Here is a 17,577-nt window from a genome sequence, read left to right on the forward strand (position 1 = left end):
CTCTTCCTCCTGAGCAGGATCTTTTAGAGTAGAGGGCCCCTCACCAGGATCAGTCTCCACCTCTTCTTCTCCATCTTGGGCCTTTGCAGCTCTAGTCTTTAAAGGAGCCACCTTAACTGGAGCTGTGTTTGAATTTACAGCCACCTTAATGGAAGCTGACAGGTCCTGAGATAAATCAGCTGCTGGGGCAGTGACTTCCGGTCCCACCGAGGGAGTGGGTGGAAGTGACGTTGCTCCATTACTGGCCGACGGAGAAGAAGAAGAAGGAGAAGGAGTAGGCGCCATGTTGATACCAGCCGATGCCCTTGGCTGCTTGCTAGAATCAGCAAAGTCATTTAGAGCTGCTTTACCAATTAACTTTTTAGCCTTCTTTTTGACTGACACGGGTTCTCCACAGTCCTCGTCACTAGATGACTCTGGGACTGATCGAGAGCCACGGCGTTTTCTTTTTGATCTAGTTTTAATAACAAAACAAGCTCTGGACACCTTTTTCTCTCGCCGCAAAGAGAACAGTAAATATGCAATTACCATCACCAGCAACAGATTTATACACATCAAATAAATCACTTTTGGATCCCAGGCATCACCTAAAGTTACTGTCTCCTCAGGCGGAATCTTAAAACTCTTTATCTCAATTGGGAGAGTGGTGGAGGTAACATTCCTGTATCTCACTGGCCATAGGATATTAATACATTTTCCATACCATAATTTAACTCTATACATAACCCACATATAAATTGTCCGCACCAAATATTTACCCAGGTAATCCAAAATCAAACCCAAACAATACCTGTAAACCAGAGCCCCAAAAATTGAAAAGAATAATCGCTCCACAAACCACAATACCTTCATGTTTGCTAATTCAGCTGGAAAACACTAAATCAATCAAATAATAAATTAAACTAATTATCTGCCACACGTTGGGTACGCCAATAAAAAAAAATGTGGTGGGTTTGGAAGGATAAGGCTGAGAAGCCTCCTCCCTTCCCCCTTGTAAAGTAAAGGGAAAAAAAAAATTGAAGGGAAAGGAAAAAAAAACTCGCAAGCTGAATTAGCAAAGCAGTGGAGCTATATTTACAAAGCGATGTAGGGTTTGCAGGGGATTATTTACAAATTTACAATATCTACAATATATACAAAGATATACAACAGAGTAACACAGAAATGAGAGTGAACCCCTCTCGGCAGAGAGGGGGGTTCCCCACCCCCCCTTTCCCCAGAGTGGGATAGAAAAGAGAGAGAGCGAAAAAAAGAAGTTAAAAGCAGTTTTGTGTTAATTGGAAAGGAGTTAATATACAGGCCTGGTATCTTATCGGCCTCAAGGCCGAAGCCTTGGCAGAAAGCCCAGGACAGAAAGCTGTTGCCTGAAGAAGAGGCGGAAGCAAGACTGACTGAGAAGTGCTGGAAATGTCCAGTATAGTCCCAGCTCAGAAGTGCTTCCTCCCACTCATCCAATGAAATTAGTTTAGACTATTCCTTCCGTTTACCAACTTCCGTCCACCATATTCCCTTTCTTAAGGGGGCAGCGTCAACCGGCCACAGCTGTGCTGTCCTCTGAGCAACCTCTTCAACTCCATGAGCTGTAGCAGGCAGAACTTAGGACATGGAGAGAGGGTTCTTCTTGGTCTGCTTCTTCCAGGCTGCCTGGTAATGTCTCTGTCCTGGTATTCTCTCCAGTTTTCTTCAAAGAAGCATTGCCCAGGGCTTTTCCTTCTCTCATGTTTTCCTTCTTCTGAGCCAGTAGTTGCTCAGATATTTTATACAGTTTTTAGATATGAGTCCAGGTGGTGAATATGCATATTCCAGAGAGTATCAATAGCAGTGGCCTCTTACCATTGTTTCTAGGGAAGCTGCAGTCTGGTGAGCAATCTTTATCTATGCACCTTCCAGAGAGTTGTTCCAGTGGTGTCTGCCCAATACACATCAGCTATTTTCTGGGCAAGCAACAAAGGTGATTTTATCTTTGTTAAGTCACATCAAGAGAGACAAGGTTTAGTCTCTCACAATCCTTACATGCAATGGCTTTTAAACTTTTTTCCGTATGGATTCTGAGGATTTTTATTTAATTTTTTAAAATGTCTTACTGTTGATAAGGGAACTTTTAAAATACTGAACACTTTCTTTTTTAATCAGTGATCGATTTTTATTTTTTTTCCATCAGTTTCTCAAAGTCCAAAGGGCAGAACAGAAAGCATGCTGTAATTGTGTCTCCATAAATCCAAAACCTTATTTTCTTGAGCAACTACCGTTACATAAGCTTTTATATAACAGTACTTGAGTTATTAAGCAGTTTTAAGTGGAGTAATTGAGAAACATTTACTTCAACTTGATGCATTTTAAATTATATCTCTTCTTCACAATAAGAGAACTGTTATAATTTGATATTCCAAGTTAATTGGAACGTTTTCTGGGGGCTCATCAGGTATTACAAGTATTTTGATACATGCAGGTATGTATCATAAGGTGTTTTTAAGCATTTACACTAGAGACAAAAAGTTTGCATCAAATTCTCCTATAGAATAGAATAGAATTAACCAGTTTGCAAGAGATCTTTCAGGTCATCAAGTCCAAACTATCATCCAACACTATCTAATCAACTAAACCATGGCACCAAGTGCCCCATCCAGTCTCTTCCTAAACACCTCCAGTGATGGTGACTCCACCACCTCCCTGGGCAGCCCAGTCCGATGGCAAATCACTCTTCCTGGGAAGAACTTCTTCCTACCATCCAGCCTAAACCTCCCCTGCTGCAGCTTGAGACTGTGTCCTCTTGTTCTGGTGCTGGTTGCCTGGGAGAAGAGACCAAGCCCCACCTGGCTACAAGCTTCCCTTCAGGTAGTTGTAGACATCAATAAGGTCTCCCCTGAGCCGCCTCGTTGGATCCCACCTAAAACTTAGTGAAATTAATGGAAACTTAGTGAAATTATTGAAATTATTGACCTAGTGATGCTTTAAATCATGTTTTTTCTTAATGATTCTTTGCAGCTGGAGAACTTTCTCAGTGTGGTTTCTAAACCTATTCTGGTTAGAAAACCACTCAAGGTATTGCAACTTCTGCCTCAAAGATTGTCACTGTGGAAATTTCTTGATAGTCTGTGCCACAACTTGAGTAAAATTTGAAAACATTTGATTTATCCCATTACATCGTGCATACACCATAATATGCTTAGGTTCATATAGCTGCATGATGAAATATATCTCCTTACTCATTTGTGTGCCTAAACTAGCTGCCATTTAAGAAAAGGTGTGCTTTCAATTTTATGCAATGTAGAGGACATATTCAATACCTTTTTTGCATTTAAAACAATGTTGCTGATTAGCTTTGTGAAGTCAAGCACAAGCTGTTGTACTTCTAAAATGCAGCTTTTTTTTTTCTTAGTGCTTAATCAAAAAAGCATTCAGTTCTTTGAGTAAAATGGAAAAACAGATCTAACATCTTTCCATATTAAAATCATCTTGATGTGGACATAGAATTATCCTTTTATTCTGCAGTATAATTTCTAATCTAAAGAAGATTTAGGATTGTAATAAGACAATTCTTACCCATATATCACATATTGTTTGCTTGCAATTAATATTTCATCAACATTTATATTAGCTGTTACTATTTTCTTGGTTTATTAATATGTCCTCTTTTTTTTTTTTTTTTTTTTTTTTTTTTTCTGTCTTACTCTCATTTCCCTTAAGGGAAACCTTTGTGAATAATATCAGCTGTATACTATGCAACTATATATACACACACACACACACACTCTAGCTGTATATTTTACAACTTAAACACAGCTTCTTATTACTTAAGTATTAGAATAGAATAGAATTAACAAGGCTGAAAAAGACCTTCGAGATCACCAAGTCCAACCTATCATCCAACACCATCTAATCAACTAAACCATGGCACCAAGCACTCCATCCTAGTCTTTTCCTAAACACCTCCAGTGATGGTGACTCCACCACCTCCCTGGGCAGCACATTCTGATGGCCAGTCACCCTTTCTGTAATGAATGTCTTTCTAACATCCAACCTAAATCTCCCCTGTTGCAGCTTGAGACTGCGTCCTCTTGTTCTGGTGCTGCTTGTCTGTGAGAAGAGACCAACCCCCACCTGGCTACAACCTCCCTTCAGGTAGTTGTAGACAGCAAGAAGGTCTCCCCTGAGCCTCCTCTTCTCCAGGCTAAACAATCCCAGCTCCCTCTGCCTCTCCTCATGGGGCTTGTGCTCCAAACCCCGCCCCGCTTTTTGGCCTTTCTCTGGACACGTTCCAGCAACTCAACATCTTACCTAAACTGATGAGCCCAGGACTGGACACAGGACTCTAGGGGTGGCCTAATCAGTGCTGAGTACAGGGGAACAATGGCTTCCCTGCTTCTGCCAGCCACACTATTCCTGATACAGGCCAGGATGCTATTGGCCTTCTTGGCCACCTGGGCACACTGCTGACTCATGTTCAGCCTAATATCAACCAGTACCCCCAGGTCCCTTTCTGCCTGGCCGCTCTCCAGCCACTCTGACCCCATCCTGTAGCACTGCATGGGGATGTCGTGGCCAATGTGCAGAACCTGGCACTTGGATGTGTTAAATCGCATGCCCTTGGACTCTGCCCATCTGTCCAGCCTGTCAAGGTCCCTCTGCAGAGCTCTCCTACCCTCTAACAGATCAACTCCTGCCCCCAGCTTAGTGTCATCTGCAAATTTACTGATTGATGCATTGAATTCAGGATATTTACTCCTCACCAGTGTTTTGCTTTAAACTGACTTTCCTTACAATGATTAAAAAGAACAAGACTACAATGCGTCATGGTACACACCCTTGCTTACAGTAAACATATGTAAACATAGGCACATAAATGTACATGCTTAAATTTCAAATTAATATGTCCACCAGACATTTTTATATACGGGCTTTGCAATAGGTGCATCTTTATCTGGTTTAACCTAATGTATTCTGCCTGAAATGCAAAACCAGACATGCATTCCAAAAATTACCAAGTACTGACCCAGTTATTAATTTTGCTACAGAATCTGGGAAATCCTGGGAATTCCAGCATCATGAGTTAAATCCAAAATAGTAAGATTCAGTATGTTAGTTGTCCTGATACATTTGAATTTGCAGAGTTTCACCTTTTTGAGCCTTTCTTGACAGTTGTGAGACGGAGATCACCTATATATTAATAACAATTTATGAAACATTATCTTAACGTTGAATAGAATTGTTTCATTTGGAAAAGACCTTTAAGATCATTGAGTCCAATCATTCTCTTACTGTCCCAAGTCTGGTGATGAACCATGTCCCTCAGCACCACATCTCTGCCCCTATTAAACCCCTCCTAGGGATGGTGATTCAACTACCTTCCTGAGGAGTCTCTTCCAGTGTTTGAGAGCCCTTCAGTGATGAAGTTTCCTCTAATATCCAACCTAAACATCCCCTCATGCAACCTGAGGCCATTTTCTCTCATCCTAATTTGACAAATGAGTCTTTTCCAGCTTCCAACTATCCAGTTTTATACTTGCTGCTTCTTTCTTTATAAGCATTTTTACCTATGACAGACTTACCAAAGGCTCCACACAGAATATATTCCCTGTTTCATTATTCCTTAAAAAAATCATGGTATCTCTTGTTATCCATCCAGGCTGTAGAGGAACATCTTCCTAGGTGGAGAGCCACTGTGGTACAGTGCAGGGAGGGTTAACGGTGGACCGGGGCAAGCATCGGGCTGTGAAGGGCCTGTGATCACCCAGAGTTGCCGGTTCTCCTGGCGGAGGCTGCCTGCTCTGAATATGAATATGAAAAGGAAATGTGATTCTTTGCAGAATTATTTTGTCAATGTTTTCCCAGGAATGCCACATTTTTCTAGAGACTTCATCTTCCCAAAATTTGAGATCCTGGGCAGTTTTAAAAACTTCATTTACCAGCTGAAATTCAGACCAGTGACACTTGTCTGTATTCAGTGGGTCTTGTTCACAGCTGTGAAGTCCAAAATGTTTGCCTGCTGCTTATGCACATGACAACTTAAGTTTTTCATTTGCACATTTAAGTTGGTCTGTATTTCCCAGATAGAAATGTGGCCTGTCTGGTTGCAAAGCTGTAGAAGCAAAGCTGAAACAATTTACTTTTTTAGAACTGACTTTTTTATTTTTGTGTGCGTGTCTGTTTCTCTACAAATACTTGGTTTAGAGCTAACCCTAAATATTATTGTAGGTAAAACTGATAGCATTTTATTGTGTAAATATTGCTTCATGTGGCTTATGATGTATAGCTCTTCTCTTCTTTTGATAATATCTAAGTCTGTCACAAATTATTTAAAGCATATGCCTATGTGTTTCAACATGTAAGGAAAATGAACCTTGGATTTCTTGATGCAGTGAAACAAATGTACAAATTTGGACAAATTTTAGTTATCTTTTACAAACTTTTATGTTTCTCTGTACTGGGCTTTATAGTTCTGAGTCTATTATTATTAAGAGAAGACACTCCAGAAACTCTGACAATCATAACAGAACTAACTGCTAAAATATACTGGCGACAGATTTCTCCACCAGCATTTCAGCTAATCTGTCTGGAAGTAGTCCATGAACTTCTGAACAGGGAGCTATACAACACTGCATAAGTTCATGAAAGATCTCTTCAGCAAAGTCTCTACTTGGATTATGTGTCTTTGATGTGTTTTGTTTGAAGTAGTAAAGAGACAATTTATTCAACAAAGTGTGTACTTAACCATGCCAAAACTCAGCTGCTTGGAAGGGGGAATGAAATAAGAGAAAAAAGCAAACTTCTGGATGCCCTGGTAGCATCCAGGCAGCACGATTGAAAGTATCCTTTTAGTGTATGTACAGTACAGGGACACAATGACTTCCCTGCTCCTGCTGGCCACACTATTCCTGATGCAGGCCAGGATGCCATCGGCCTTTTGGGCCACCTGGGCACACTGCTGGCTCTTGTTCAGCCAGCTCTCAATCAGTACGCCCAGGTCCCTTTCTGTTTGGCAGCTCTCCAGTCACTCCGACCCCAGACTGTAGCACTGCATGGGGTCATTGTGGCCAAAGTGCAGCACCCAGCACTTGGATTTGTTGAATGCCATCCTGTTGGACTCTGCTTATATTAAAGTCTTCAGAAGATGACTATCAGTAAACATGTCAATCTGTGTACTTACAAACACTATGTTTATCAAAGGTTTAGGATTTTTGTTCAGAGAATCTGAAGAGTAAAGACGCAGGCAGCAGGTTAGCTAATACCTTGTGAAGTAGGTGTTGCAGGAAAAAGCTGCCAATTCTCAAATGTCTTTCCCAGAGGAGAATCAGTTCCACTACCATTTGGAACAGCTTTAATTTGCAGATGACTATATTAAAAAATCGTTTTGGTGGTCAGTGCTTAGAAAATACCCTCTTTTCTTGGTATTTCATAATTGTCCACTTTTTTTAGGTACCTGGTGCAATTACATTTTGTGATGAAAAGGAGCATGTTTGTGTTTTCTGCTCACTATACTAACTTGAGCTTCTGAGAGAATTTTGACTTTGTCAAGGGTAATTCTGCTGTAGTTCGTTGCTTTTTTGAATAGCATTTAAAGGTTTATGAAACTTTCTGGGTGTATTTCTTAAAGGCATTGTGCTTCTTAAGTTGAAAACAGTAATTACATGTCTGAAACTTAATGACTATTTAGTAAATAGATACTGGCTTAATTGGTAACAATACATGGAGGTGGATCAATAAATAATTTCAGTGTAAAACTCCTTGTGACAATGAACTAACATTAGATTGATAAAGCTTGATATTTATTTGTGACACAAAGTTCTTAGAAGTGGAAAAGGAGCAAAGGACATCTTTATTGAGTGTTTGCTGTGGTAATTGTTCCTTCCCAAGCCTCATTGCTGAAGCATCCTATATACCCATTGATTCCAAGATAAGTTCCTTGAAGCATCCTATATACCCATTGATTCCAAGATAAGTTCCTTAAGTTAAAATTTAATCCATGTAGACTTTATCTCATACAGACTTTCAGAATTGACATTGACTAATATTCAGAATATTATGCTCAGATTGGTAGTTATACCTCTTCAGTTTTGACATTTATTCTTTCATAAGCATGTAAACTTCTGGTTTTGTTCATAAATGTAATTCTTCATGAACAATCTGCTGTTGTAGAGACTTTTCAGTATCTTCCCATTTACTGTTTTCAGGAGACAAGATCATAGTCTTTAGATAGCTTTTAAATCCAACTTGTACTCAGTCCCTTGCCTTTTATGAAGATGGTTTTCTTTGTATTCTCTATCCTGTCTTCATGGAGTTGTGCCTCACTGTTAGAAGGCTTTGCCAGCAGTTTCACTGATACTATTGGTAGTCCTCTTTCCTTACAGACTTCTTTGGCACCTCAAGCAGGCTTTTCTTTAATTGGCTTGCTTGTTAGCTTTAATACACTCTGAATGAAGGCAATGAATACTGCAAACATGGACAGAACGTAATTATACACGTCATTATACACACATGTATAAAAAAAATTGACTTTCATGTTGGATTTTAAAGTAGGACTTAACTGTAAAATCATAACCAGCACTTTCACAAGGCATTTATGCAATAGAATATTAATATTACCTTTAATTATATTAGACTGTGAAAATACATTGTTCACATTTTCTGAGCTTTCTATGTTTTCTGGAAAACCACTCAGAGCTGTGCTGATACACTGCAATAAATCTATGAAATTTGTGAATCAAAAAGAAAACTCAATTACTTCTGTAGCTGTCTTGACACTATATGGTATATGACATTTTATCCTATATTTGTGTGAGGTGTGTCTAATTAAATGGCTTTAGTGAAGTACAGGGACTTCAGGTAAATAGTTTGCAGCCATACTTTTACTAGCTTTTTTAGACACGTTGCAAAACACATCTTTATGGAGTACTCATGTCATAGTAATTGAAAGCATATACCTTTAACAAGAAGGAGTAAGATAACTTAAGAACCCAAAATACTAGATATAGAAAAGCTGAAAAGCAGAGTGTTAAGTATAGAAGAGCAACTGTATTGCAACAGATGACATTCCCACCTAGCCTGGTATGTTATATCTTGCATGCATTTACAGTCAATCCAGTGGTAAAAAAACCCAAAACAACAACAGCAACAAAAAACCCCACCCCAAAATCATCACCAAAACCCAAACCAACAACAACAAAAGGCCCAAACAAACAAAAAAACAGTGTGAGCTTGCAGAGCTACTTTCCCCTCAAGTATTCTGTTAGTCTCTAGTCATTTGTAGTTTAGGGCCTTCATGATTTCTGTTTAGTAACTCTAAGATATATTTTATTTTCCTCATGAATTAGTCCAGTCTGCTATAGTCTGTGTGAACTTGACATTCAAAACATCCCATTGAAAGGAGTTCTGCAGCTTAACTCCATTTTGCATGAAGAGTCATTTCCCCATGCTTGCTTTGAGTCTGTCATCTCTGAGCTGCTTTTGATACGTCTTACCTTCTGACAACTCATTACTGTCTTCAGCATTCAGATAGAATGATAGTAGGCACAAGAAATTCCTAAGATAAATGAAGTGTTTTATAATAATAATTGTTTTGATTTTTAACATCTGGAATCTAAAATCTATATATACTCTGTCTGGACAGCTTAGTCTTTGGATGCAGATGTTCACCATAGTTGCTTTCAGCGTGTTTCTGTTTTGGTCTGTTACATCCTACTGTAATGGACTAAAATAAGCAATTTGGCAACTGCTCAGGCTTTTAATAAGTTGAAGAACCATTGCATCTCTAGTGGCGCCAGACCAGCTATCTTTACATGGTTCTTTTCCTCTTATGCAAGGATTGTTTGCCCTCTATTCTTCATAATCTTAGCTTATTTATCACTTTTTTCAATAAACAAAAAGCATAATAGCAACTTTAGCTTTTCTTTAGCAAAATCAGTAAGTCCTTAAGCATTATACATCAAATCTGAAGTAGGTTTTGCTTCTGATAAGTTATATCACAAAAATATTTTTTATTGATTACTTTTTTTGTTTTCAAATACTCCATGTATTTTGTTAGGGGATGCTAGCATTGTGGTAGAACAATTTTGAGATGGAGGAATGCAGGAAACATTTTGTAATTGTCAGCTGATAAAAGGAAAGAAAAAAAGGCTTGAGAATCTAATCTGATTTCTTCTATCATGTATAAATCCATAAAATTTTAGAGCACTTTAAATCTTTCTCAAGTTCAGGGCATTTGACAGTAATTAACAAGAAACTTAATTAAGAATGTGAAAATAGATTTTTAATATTTTTGTCTTTTGACACAGCTGTATCAGTAGAAATTTTAGGAGTTGGATACCTGAAATTTTACTTCTAATATCAGGAGAAAAATTAAATGTTGTATTTATGTTTCAGACCTGAGCCCACCAGAAGGGCTTCACTTGAGCAAAATACAACCGTCTTCATAAGTAGTGCAAGAAATTGTTCAATATGTTAATAAGGAAATAAAAATGCTATATTTGTGTATGAAAAGAGTTCCTCCAAATTGTACTTACTGTGGAATCTAGGTCACCATAATTTAGGGGACTGCTTTCTGTTTGCTGCATTAAAAGTCCTCTCCTTTAGAGAAATCTCAAAACATATTGAGTCACTGTTGGAAAACTGTTTAGACAGCCATGGCTCCTGAACTATATGTCAGCTGTCACAGAGTCCCATGTCTTCTCCACAATGTGCAGCTATACCACTGTCCCTAAAATTGTCTACTGTTTGCAAATCTGGTGGAAGTTAATCATGAGAGTGTAATGAATTTAAGTATCTTTTACTAAACCTTTACTAGGTACTGCTGCATATAGAAATAAGATTGGGTCTGAATGTCATTTCAAGCTATGCCATTGCATAGCTCCTAATACTGTTGCACAGAAGCTTCTTGTACAGATGCAGTTCTAACAGAAATGTTTGCCTGTACCAATGTGAATTTGTGTGTTTTCATAGTAAATGAAGATGTTACTACACTGATAAAAGCACAGGTTCTGCATGCCCTTATCCAAACTAGGTCTAGTCTGATAGTTTAGTATACTAGTATTCCCAGAATAAAAAAAGGCCTCTGATGTAACATATCCTTACACAAGTTTCTAACCACAATCTAGTCTTCTCTGTTAGCTCTTACTGAAGTCACATGTGAACAATTTCTGATTTCTTTAGCTGTAATGTATGGTCACAATTCCTGACATGCACAGTCTTTGGAGATGCTAAATATTAGAATAGAATAGAATAGAATAGAATAGAATAGAATAGAATAGAATAGAATAGAATAGAATAGAATAGAATAGAATAGAATAGAATAGAATAGAATAGAATAGACCAGGTTGGAAGAGACCTTCAAGATCATCACGTCCAACCCATCACCCAACACCACCTAATCAACTAACCCATGTAACCAAGCACCCTGTCAAGTCTCCTCCTGAACACCTCCAGTGACAGCGACTCCACCACCTCCCCGGGCAGTCCATTCCAATGGGCAATCACTCTCTCTGTGTAAAACTTTCTCCTGACCTCCAGCCTGAACTTCCCCTGGCGCAGCCTCAGACTGTGTCCTCTTGTTCTGGTGCTGGCTGCCCGGGAGAAGAGACCAACCTCTGCCTGTTTACAACCCCCCTTCAGGTAGTTGTAGAGAGCAATAAGGTCACCCCTGAGTCTCCTCCTCTCCAGGCTAAGCAGCCCCAGCTCCCTCAGTCTCTCCTCATAGGGCTTGTGTTCCAAGCCCCTCACTAACTTTGTTGCCCTTCTCTGGACTCGTTCCAGCAAGTCAACATCCTTCCTAAACTGAGGGGCCCAGAACTGGACACAGTACTCGAGGTGTGGCCTAACCAGTGCTGTGTACAGGGGCAGAATGACCTCCCTGCTCCTGCTGGCCACACTGTTCTTAATGCAGGCCAGGATGCCATTGGCCCTCTTGGCTGCCTGGGTACACTGCAGGCTCATGTTCATCCTACCATCAACCAGCACCCCCAGGTCCCTCTCTGCCTGGCTGCTCTCCATCCACTCTGACCCCAGCCTGTAGCACTGCATGGGGTTGTTGTGGCCAATGTGCAGAACCCGGCACTTGGATGCGTTAAATCTCATGCCGTTGGACTCTGCCCATCTGTCCAGCCTGTCGAGGTCTCTCTGCAGAGCCTCTCTACCCTCTAGCAGATCAACTCCTGTCCCCAGCTTGGTGTCATCAGCAAATTTACTGATGATAGACTCAATGCCCTCATCCAGATCATCAATAAAGATGTTAAAGAGGATGGGACCCAGCACTGATCCCTGGGGGACTCCACTACTGACTGGCCGCCAGCTGGATGTGACACCATTCACCACCACTCTCTGGGTTCGACCATCCAGCCAGTTCCTAACCCAGCTCAGAGTGCTGCTGTCCAAGCCATGGACTGACAGCTTGGCCAGGAGTTTTCTATGGGGGACGGTGTCAAAGGCCTTGCTGAGGTCCAGGTAAACTACATCCACAGGCCTCCCCACATCCACCAGGCGGGTCACCTGATCATAGAAGGAGATCAGGTTGGTCAGGCAGGACCTGCCCTTCCTAAATCCATGTTGGCTGAGCCTGATCCCTTGGCCATCCTCTAAGTGCTGTGTTAATGCACTCAGGATGACCTGTTCCATGATCTTGCCTGGCACTGAGGTCAGGCTGACAGGACTATAATTCCCTGGCTCATCCAACTGGCCCTTCTTGTGGATGGGCACCACGTTGGCCAGCTTCCAGTCCTCTGGGACATCTCCAGTGAGCCAGGACTGCTGAAAAATGATGGAGAGCGGCTTGGCCAGCTCCTCTGACAGCTCCCTCAACACCCTAGGATGGATCCCATCTGGTCCCATGGACTTGTGGGGATCCAGGCGGCTGAGCAGATCTCCAACTACCCCATTTTGGAACAGCGGAAAACTATGCTGCTCTCTGGCTCCTTCTGCCAGCTCTGGAGGCCAGCTGTCTGGAAGACATTCTGTCCTGCTAGTAAAAATTGAGGCAAAGAAGGTGTTAAGTATCTCTGCCTTTTCCTCATCCCTTATCACAACGTTCCCCTCCGTGTCCACCAAGGAGTGGAGGTTGTCTCTGCCCTTCCTCTTGCTATTAATGTATTTATAGAAGGACTTTTTGTTGTCCTTCACAGCAGAGGCCAGACTAAGCTCCAAATGCGCTTTTGCCTCCCTAATTTTCTTCCTGCAAGACCTAGCAACATCCTTAAATTTTTCACGGGTTGCCTTCCCTCTCTTCCAAAGGTGATACACCCTCTTTTTTTCCCTTAGTTCCATTAAAAGTTCTTTAACCATCCAGGCTGGCCGTCTGCCCCGGCGGCTCATCTTCCGGCACATTGGCACAGCCTGTCCCTGAGCCTTCAACAGTTCTTCCTTGAAGTAAGACCAGCTCTCCTGGACCCCTTTGTTTTTAAGGGCTTTATCCCAAGGAACCCTCTGAATTAGTTCCTTGAGTAGCCTGAAGTCCACCCTCCGGAAATCCAGAGTGGAGGTCTTCTTGCTACCCCTCTTAGCTTGACCAAATAATGAGAATTCAATTATCTCGTGGTCACTGGCCCCTAAGCACCCTCCGACCACCACATCACCCACCAACCCTTCCCTATTGGTGAAGAGGAGGTCAAGCATAGCCTTGCCCCTGGTAGGCTCTCGGAGCACCTGGGATAAGAAGCTGTCCTCCATGCATTCTAAGAACCTCCTAGACTGTCTCATCTCTGCTATGTTAAGATCCCAGCAGATATCAGGCAAGTTGAAGTCACCCATGAGAACAAGGTCAGGCGATCTTGAGACAGCCTTAAGCTGCCTATAGAATGACTCATCAACATCCTCCTCCTGGTTGGGTGGTCTATAACAGGCTCCAACCAGGATGTCAGCCCTGTTGGCCTTCCCTCTAATTCTTACCCAGAGGCACTCAACCCGATCGTCCCTAATCTCCGTCTCAATGGCATCTAGTGCCTCCCTGACGTACAGGACCACCCCTCCACCCCTTCTTCCTTGCCTGTCTCTCCTGAAGAGCCTGTAGCCATCAATTGCAGCACTCCAATCATGTGAGTCATCCCACCACGTCTCTGTGATGGCAACTACATCATAACTTTCCTGCTGCAACAAGGCTTCCAGCTCCTCTTGTTTGTTGCCCATGCTTCGTGCATTAGTGTACATGCACTTCAGCCAGGCTGCTGGTTTCACCTCTGGCTCTGGCTTATCACCCCCAGACCCCAGCCTGGGGGGACTGGTTTCAACCTCTTCCCCCTTCGAAACTAGTTTAAAGCCCTATCTATGAGACCTGCCAATTCCCTCCCCAGAATCTTTTTCCCTTTGAGGGATAGGCCATTCTTGTACACTCTGATCTTACCCCTCCTCTGGGACAGATGTGCTCCATGTGTTGCCAGCTGGCCTGGTGCAGCAGAAAGTTTTTCAAGATCAAAAAACCCAAAATTCTTTTGCCTGCACCAGCCTCTAAGCCACTTGTTGACTTCAGCTGCTGACCTGTTCCTTATGGTATTCCCACCTGCAACTAAGGGTATAGACGAAAAAATTATTTGTGCCCCTGATCCCTCAACCAGATCTCCCAGGGCCCTGAAGTCATCTTTGATAGCCCTGGGAGTTCTGGTTGCAACATCATCATTCCCTAACTGCATAACTATCAAGGGATAATAGTCAGAGGGCTGCACCATACCAGGCAGTCTTCTGGTAACATCTCCAACCATGGCTCCTGGAAGACAACAAACCTCCCTGTGAGTAGGGTCTGGCCGACATGTGGGGCCCTCTGTTCCCCTCAGGAGGGAATCGCCAATAACAATTACCCTCCTCTTTTTTTTAAGGGAGCAAGTCCTGATGCCGGGGGAAGGCTGTTTAAGCTTAGGCTGTTTCACCTTAGGTTGTTTCACCTTTGGCTGTTTTGACACAAACGTTGGTAGCAAAAGAATAAAAATGTACAAAGGTACCATAAATAGTGCTAAATGATTGACTAATGATGCTAGTGAATAATGGGGTAAGCCAAGGCATCAAGTCCTTCAGTTCTAGACAGTTTAAATTCCATTGCATCTAGAATACATGGCTTGAAGTGTATTGTTGTATTACTGCAGACAACTGCTATGTAATTAAGAATTACCATTATCTGGGCCCCTCAGTTTAAGAAGGATATTGAGATACTTGAATGTGTCCAGAGAAGGGCAACAAGGATGGTGAGAGGCCTCGAGCACAAGCCCTATGAGGAGAGGCTGAGGGAGCTGGGGTTGTTTAGCCTGGAGAAGAGGAGGCTAAGGGGAGACCTTCTTCCTTTCTACAACTACCTGAAGGGTGGTTGTAGCCAGGAGGGGGTTGGTCTCTTCTCCCAGGCAACCAGCACCAGAACAAGAGGACACAGTCTCAAACTGCACTAGGGGAAGTTTAGGCTCAAGGTGAGGAGAGAGTTCTTCACAGAGAGAGTTGTTAGCCTTTGGAATGGGCTGCCCAGGGAGGTGCTTGATTCACCGTCCCTGGAGGTGTTCAAAAGGGGATTGGACGTGGCTCTTGGTGCCATGGTTTAATAGTCATGAGGTGTTGGGTGACAGGTTGGACTTGATGGTCTTTGAAGTCTTTTCCAACCTTATTGATTCTATGATTCTCTGATTCTATTTATATTTTGGTTCTATAGAAAACTGAATATGGAATACATGTTAGGCCTTCTGTATTACTTATCTCACTTTTTTTAATTCCATAGTGTTTTGGCAGGATATAACGGCACTATCTTTGCATATGGCCAGACAGGCAGTGGCAAAACTTTTACCATCACGGGAGGAGCAGAACGTTACAGTGATCGAGGCATCATTCCCAGGACTCTATCTTATATTTTTAATAGCTTGCAGAAGGTATGAGACACTGTTTCCAGTTTATATTTAATGTCTAATTTACAAATACTTATCTGTATTGATACCTTATGAGTAAGACTTTGGTAAATGGTTTTGGTTGCACAGTTTGTGACAATAGACTGAAAATAATCTACAGAGGGGGTTTTGTGGTTTAAAAAACTATGCTGTTTTTAGTTGATGCAACATATGTTCAGATCACACAATTCATTCTTAAGACTTATTAGCTCCACTCTGGCTCTGTATTGTATGCATTGCATCTCCTGTGCTTAGTACAAAAATTGCTCTGATGCCTATGTAAACCCACATCTATAAAAGATGGAGCATTCCTCTCAGTTTTCATAACTTGCCTGATTCCTTTGTGCTAAACTAATGCTCAAAACCCCCCAATGCATAAGTTAGTAAAATTAAGCGTTTTAAAATACTCAGTTATCTAATGCCTATATTTTACCTGTTGTTAGCTAAACTGTATTAGTATCTAACCACTTGCTAGCAATAACTAGAAAAACACTTCAAGATGTAGTAAACTGTATTCTGAAAGCCACTTACATGTGCTTTACATCTGAAACTTCTAGTTAAGAAATAGTCACTAAACACGTATAAGTACTGATTTCACTTCACAAAAGATTTAAGCAGCAGCAAATAGTGTCCAGTATGATTTCATTCTTTCCTTTTTCCTTATAGTATTTCTCAGTTTTATAATTGTCTCTGCTCTTTATTAATGCTTTATTGTTCATTGTTTTAAACACTGCATAGATTTTCCTGCCACTGACAGCTCAGTGAAACTGCTGTTTGAATCCTGAATTTGACATATCCTATAGGGCAAAACACATTGTTCCAGTGTCTTAAATGACCTAAACCAAAGAACTAGGAACATTTTAGGTGAATCCAGTGATGTAAGTGTGAATCTTACATTTCAACAACTCTACCTGCACTCTGCAGAAGTAGGACTTTGTATTGCAAAACTACCCTGCAAAAAAAAATGTCTAATTGTTGCACTTAAAAATTAATCAAGCTGATTTTCAGATTGTTGTACCACACTGAATTTGAAGTCTTTTACTCTTTTATGTCAAATCAAAACTAAATGCAATATTGCTGCCAGGGTTAAAAAACAGGACATCAGGCCTGACAGAAAGAGAATGACAACTTGAGAGATGGAGAAGACTGACTGCAATTAATTGTATGCTTTGTCTATATATGCCCCCTAGAAAGACACCTGAATTTATTTTAGGATGTTTACTTATGTGCAGAAAACATGACATCCATTGTTTTTTATAGAAGATAATGGCAACATTTCAAACACTGCAAGTACATTGTAATGTCTCAACATGTGAGAGCAATGGCAGAAATAGAATAGAATAGAATAGAATAGAATAGAATAGAATAGAATAGAGTAGAATAGAATAGAATAGAATAGAATAGAATAGAATAGAATAGAATAGAATAGAATAGAATAGAATAGAATAGAATAGAATAGAATAGAATTAACAAGGTTGGAAAATACCTTTGAGATCATCGAGTCCAACCTATCACCCAACACCATCTAATCAACTAAACCATGCAACCAAGCACCCCATCCAGTCTCTTCCTAAACACCTCCAGTGATGGTGACTCCACCACCTCCCTGGGCAGCGCATTCCAATGGCAAATCACTCTTTCTGTGGAGAACTTCTTCCCAACATCCAGCCTAAACCTCCCCTGGCACAGCTTGAGACTGTGTCCTCTTCTTCTGGTGCTGGCCACCCAGGAGAAGAGACGAACC

General features: G+C 41.2%; 1 protein-coding gene across 1 annotated transcript in view; it reads left to right on the forward strand.

Moving 5' to 3' along the window:
• The window catches only part of LOC137456979 (kinesin-like protein KIF6), a 133,973-nt gene that overhangs the window by 16,399 nt on the left and 99,997 nt on the right, over positions 1–17,577 (forward strand). The window contains exon 4 of the mRNA XM_068168674.1: positions 15,671–15,818. Within this exon, the coding sequence (XP_068024775.1) occupies positions 15,671–15,818 (148 nt within the window). The remainder of the gene's footprint in view (positions 1–15,670; positions 15,819–17,577) is intronic.

Source organism: Melanerpes formicivorus, unplaced genomic scaffold, assembly GCF_026170545.1.
Source record: "Melanerpes formicivorus ecotype bairdi unplaced genomic scaffold, bMelFor1.0.p_v2 SCAF_151, whole genome shotgun sequence".
In the NCBI taxonomy this organism is placed as follows: domain Eukaryota; kingdom Metazoa; phylum Chordata; class Aves; order Piciformes; family Picidae; genus Melanerpes; species Melanerpes formicivorus.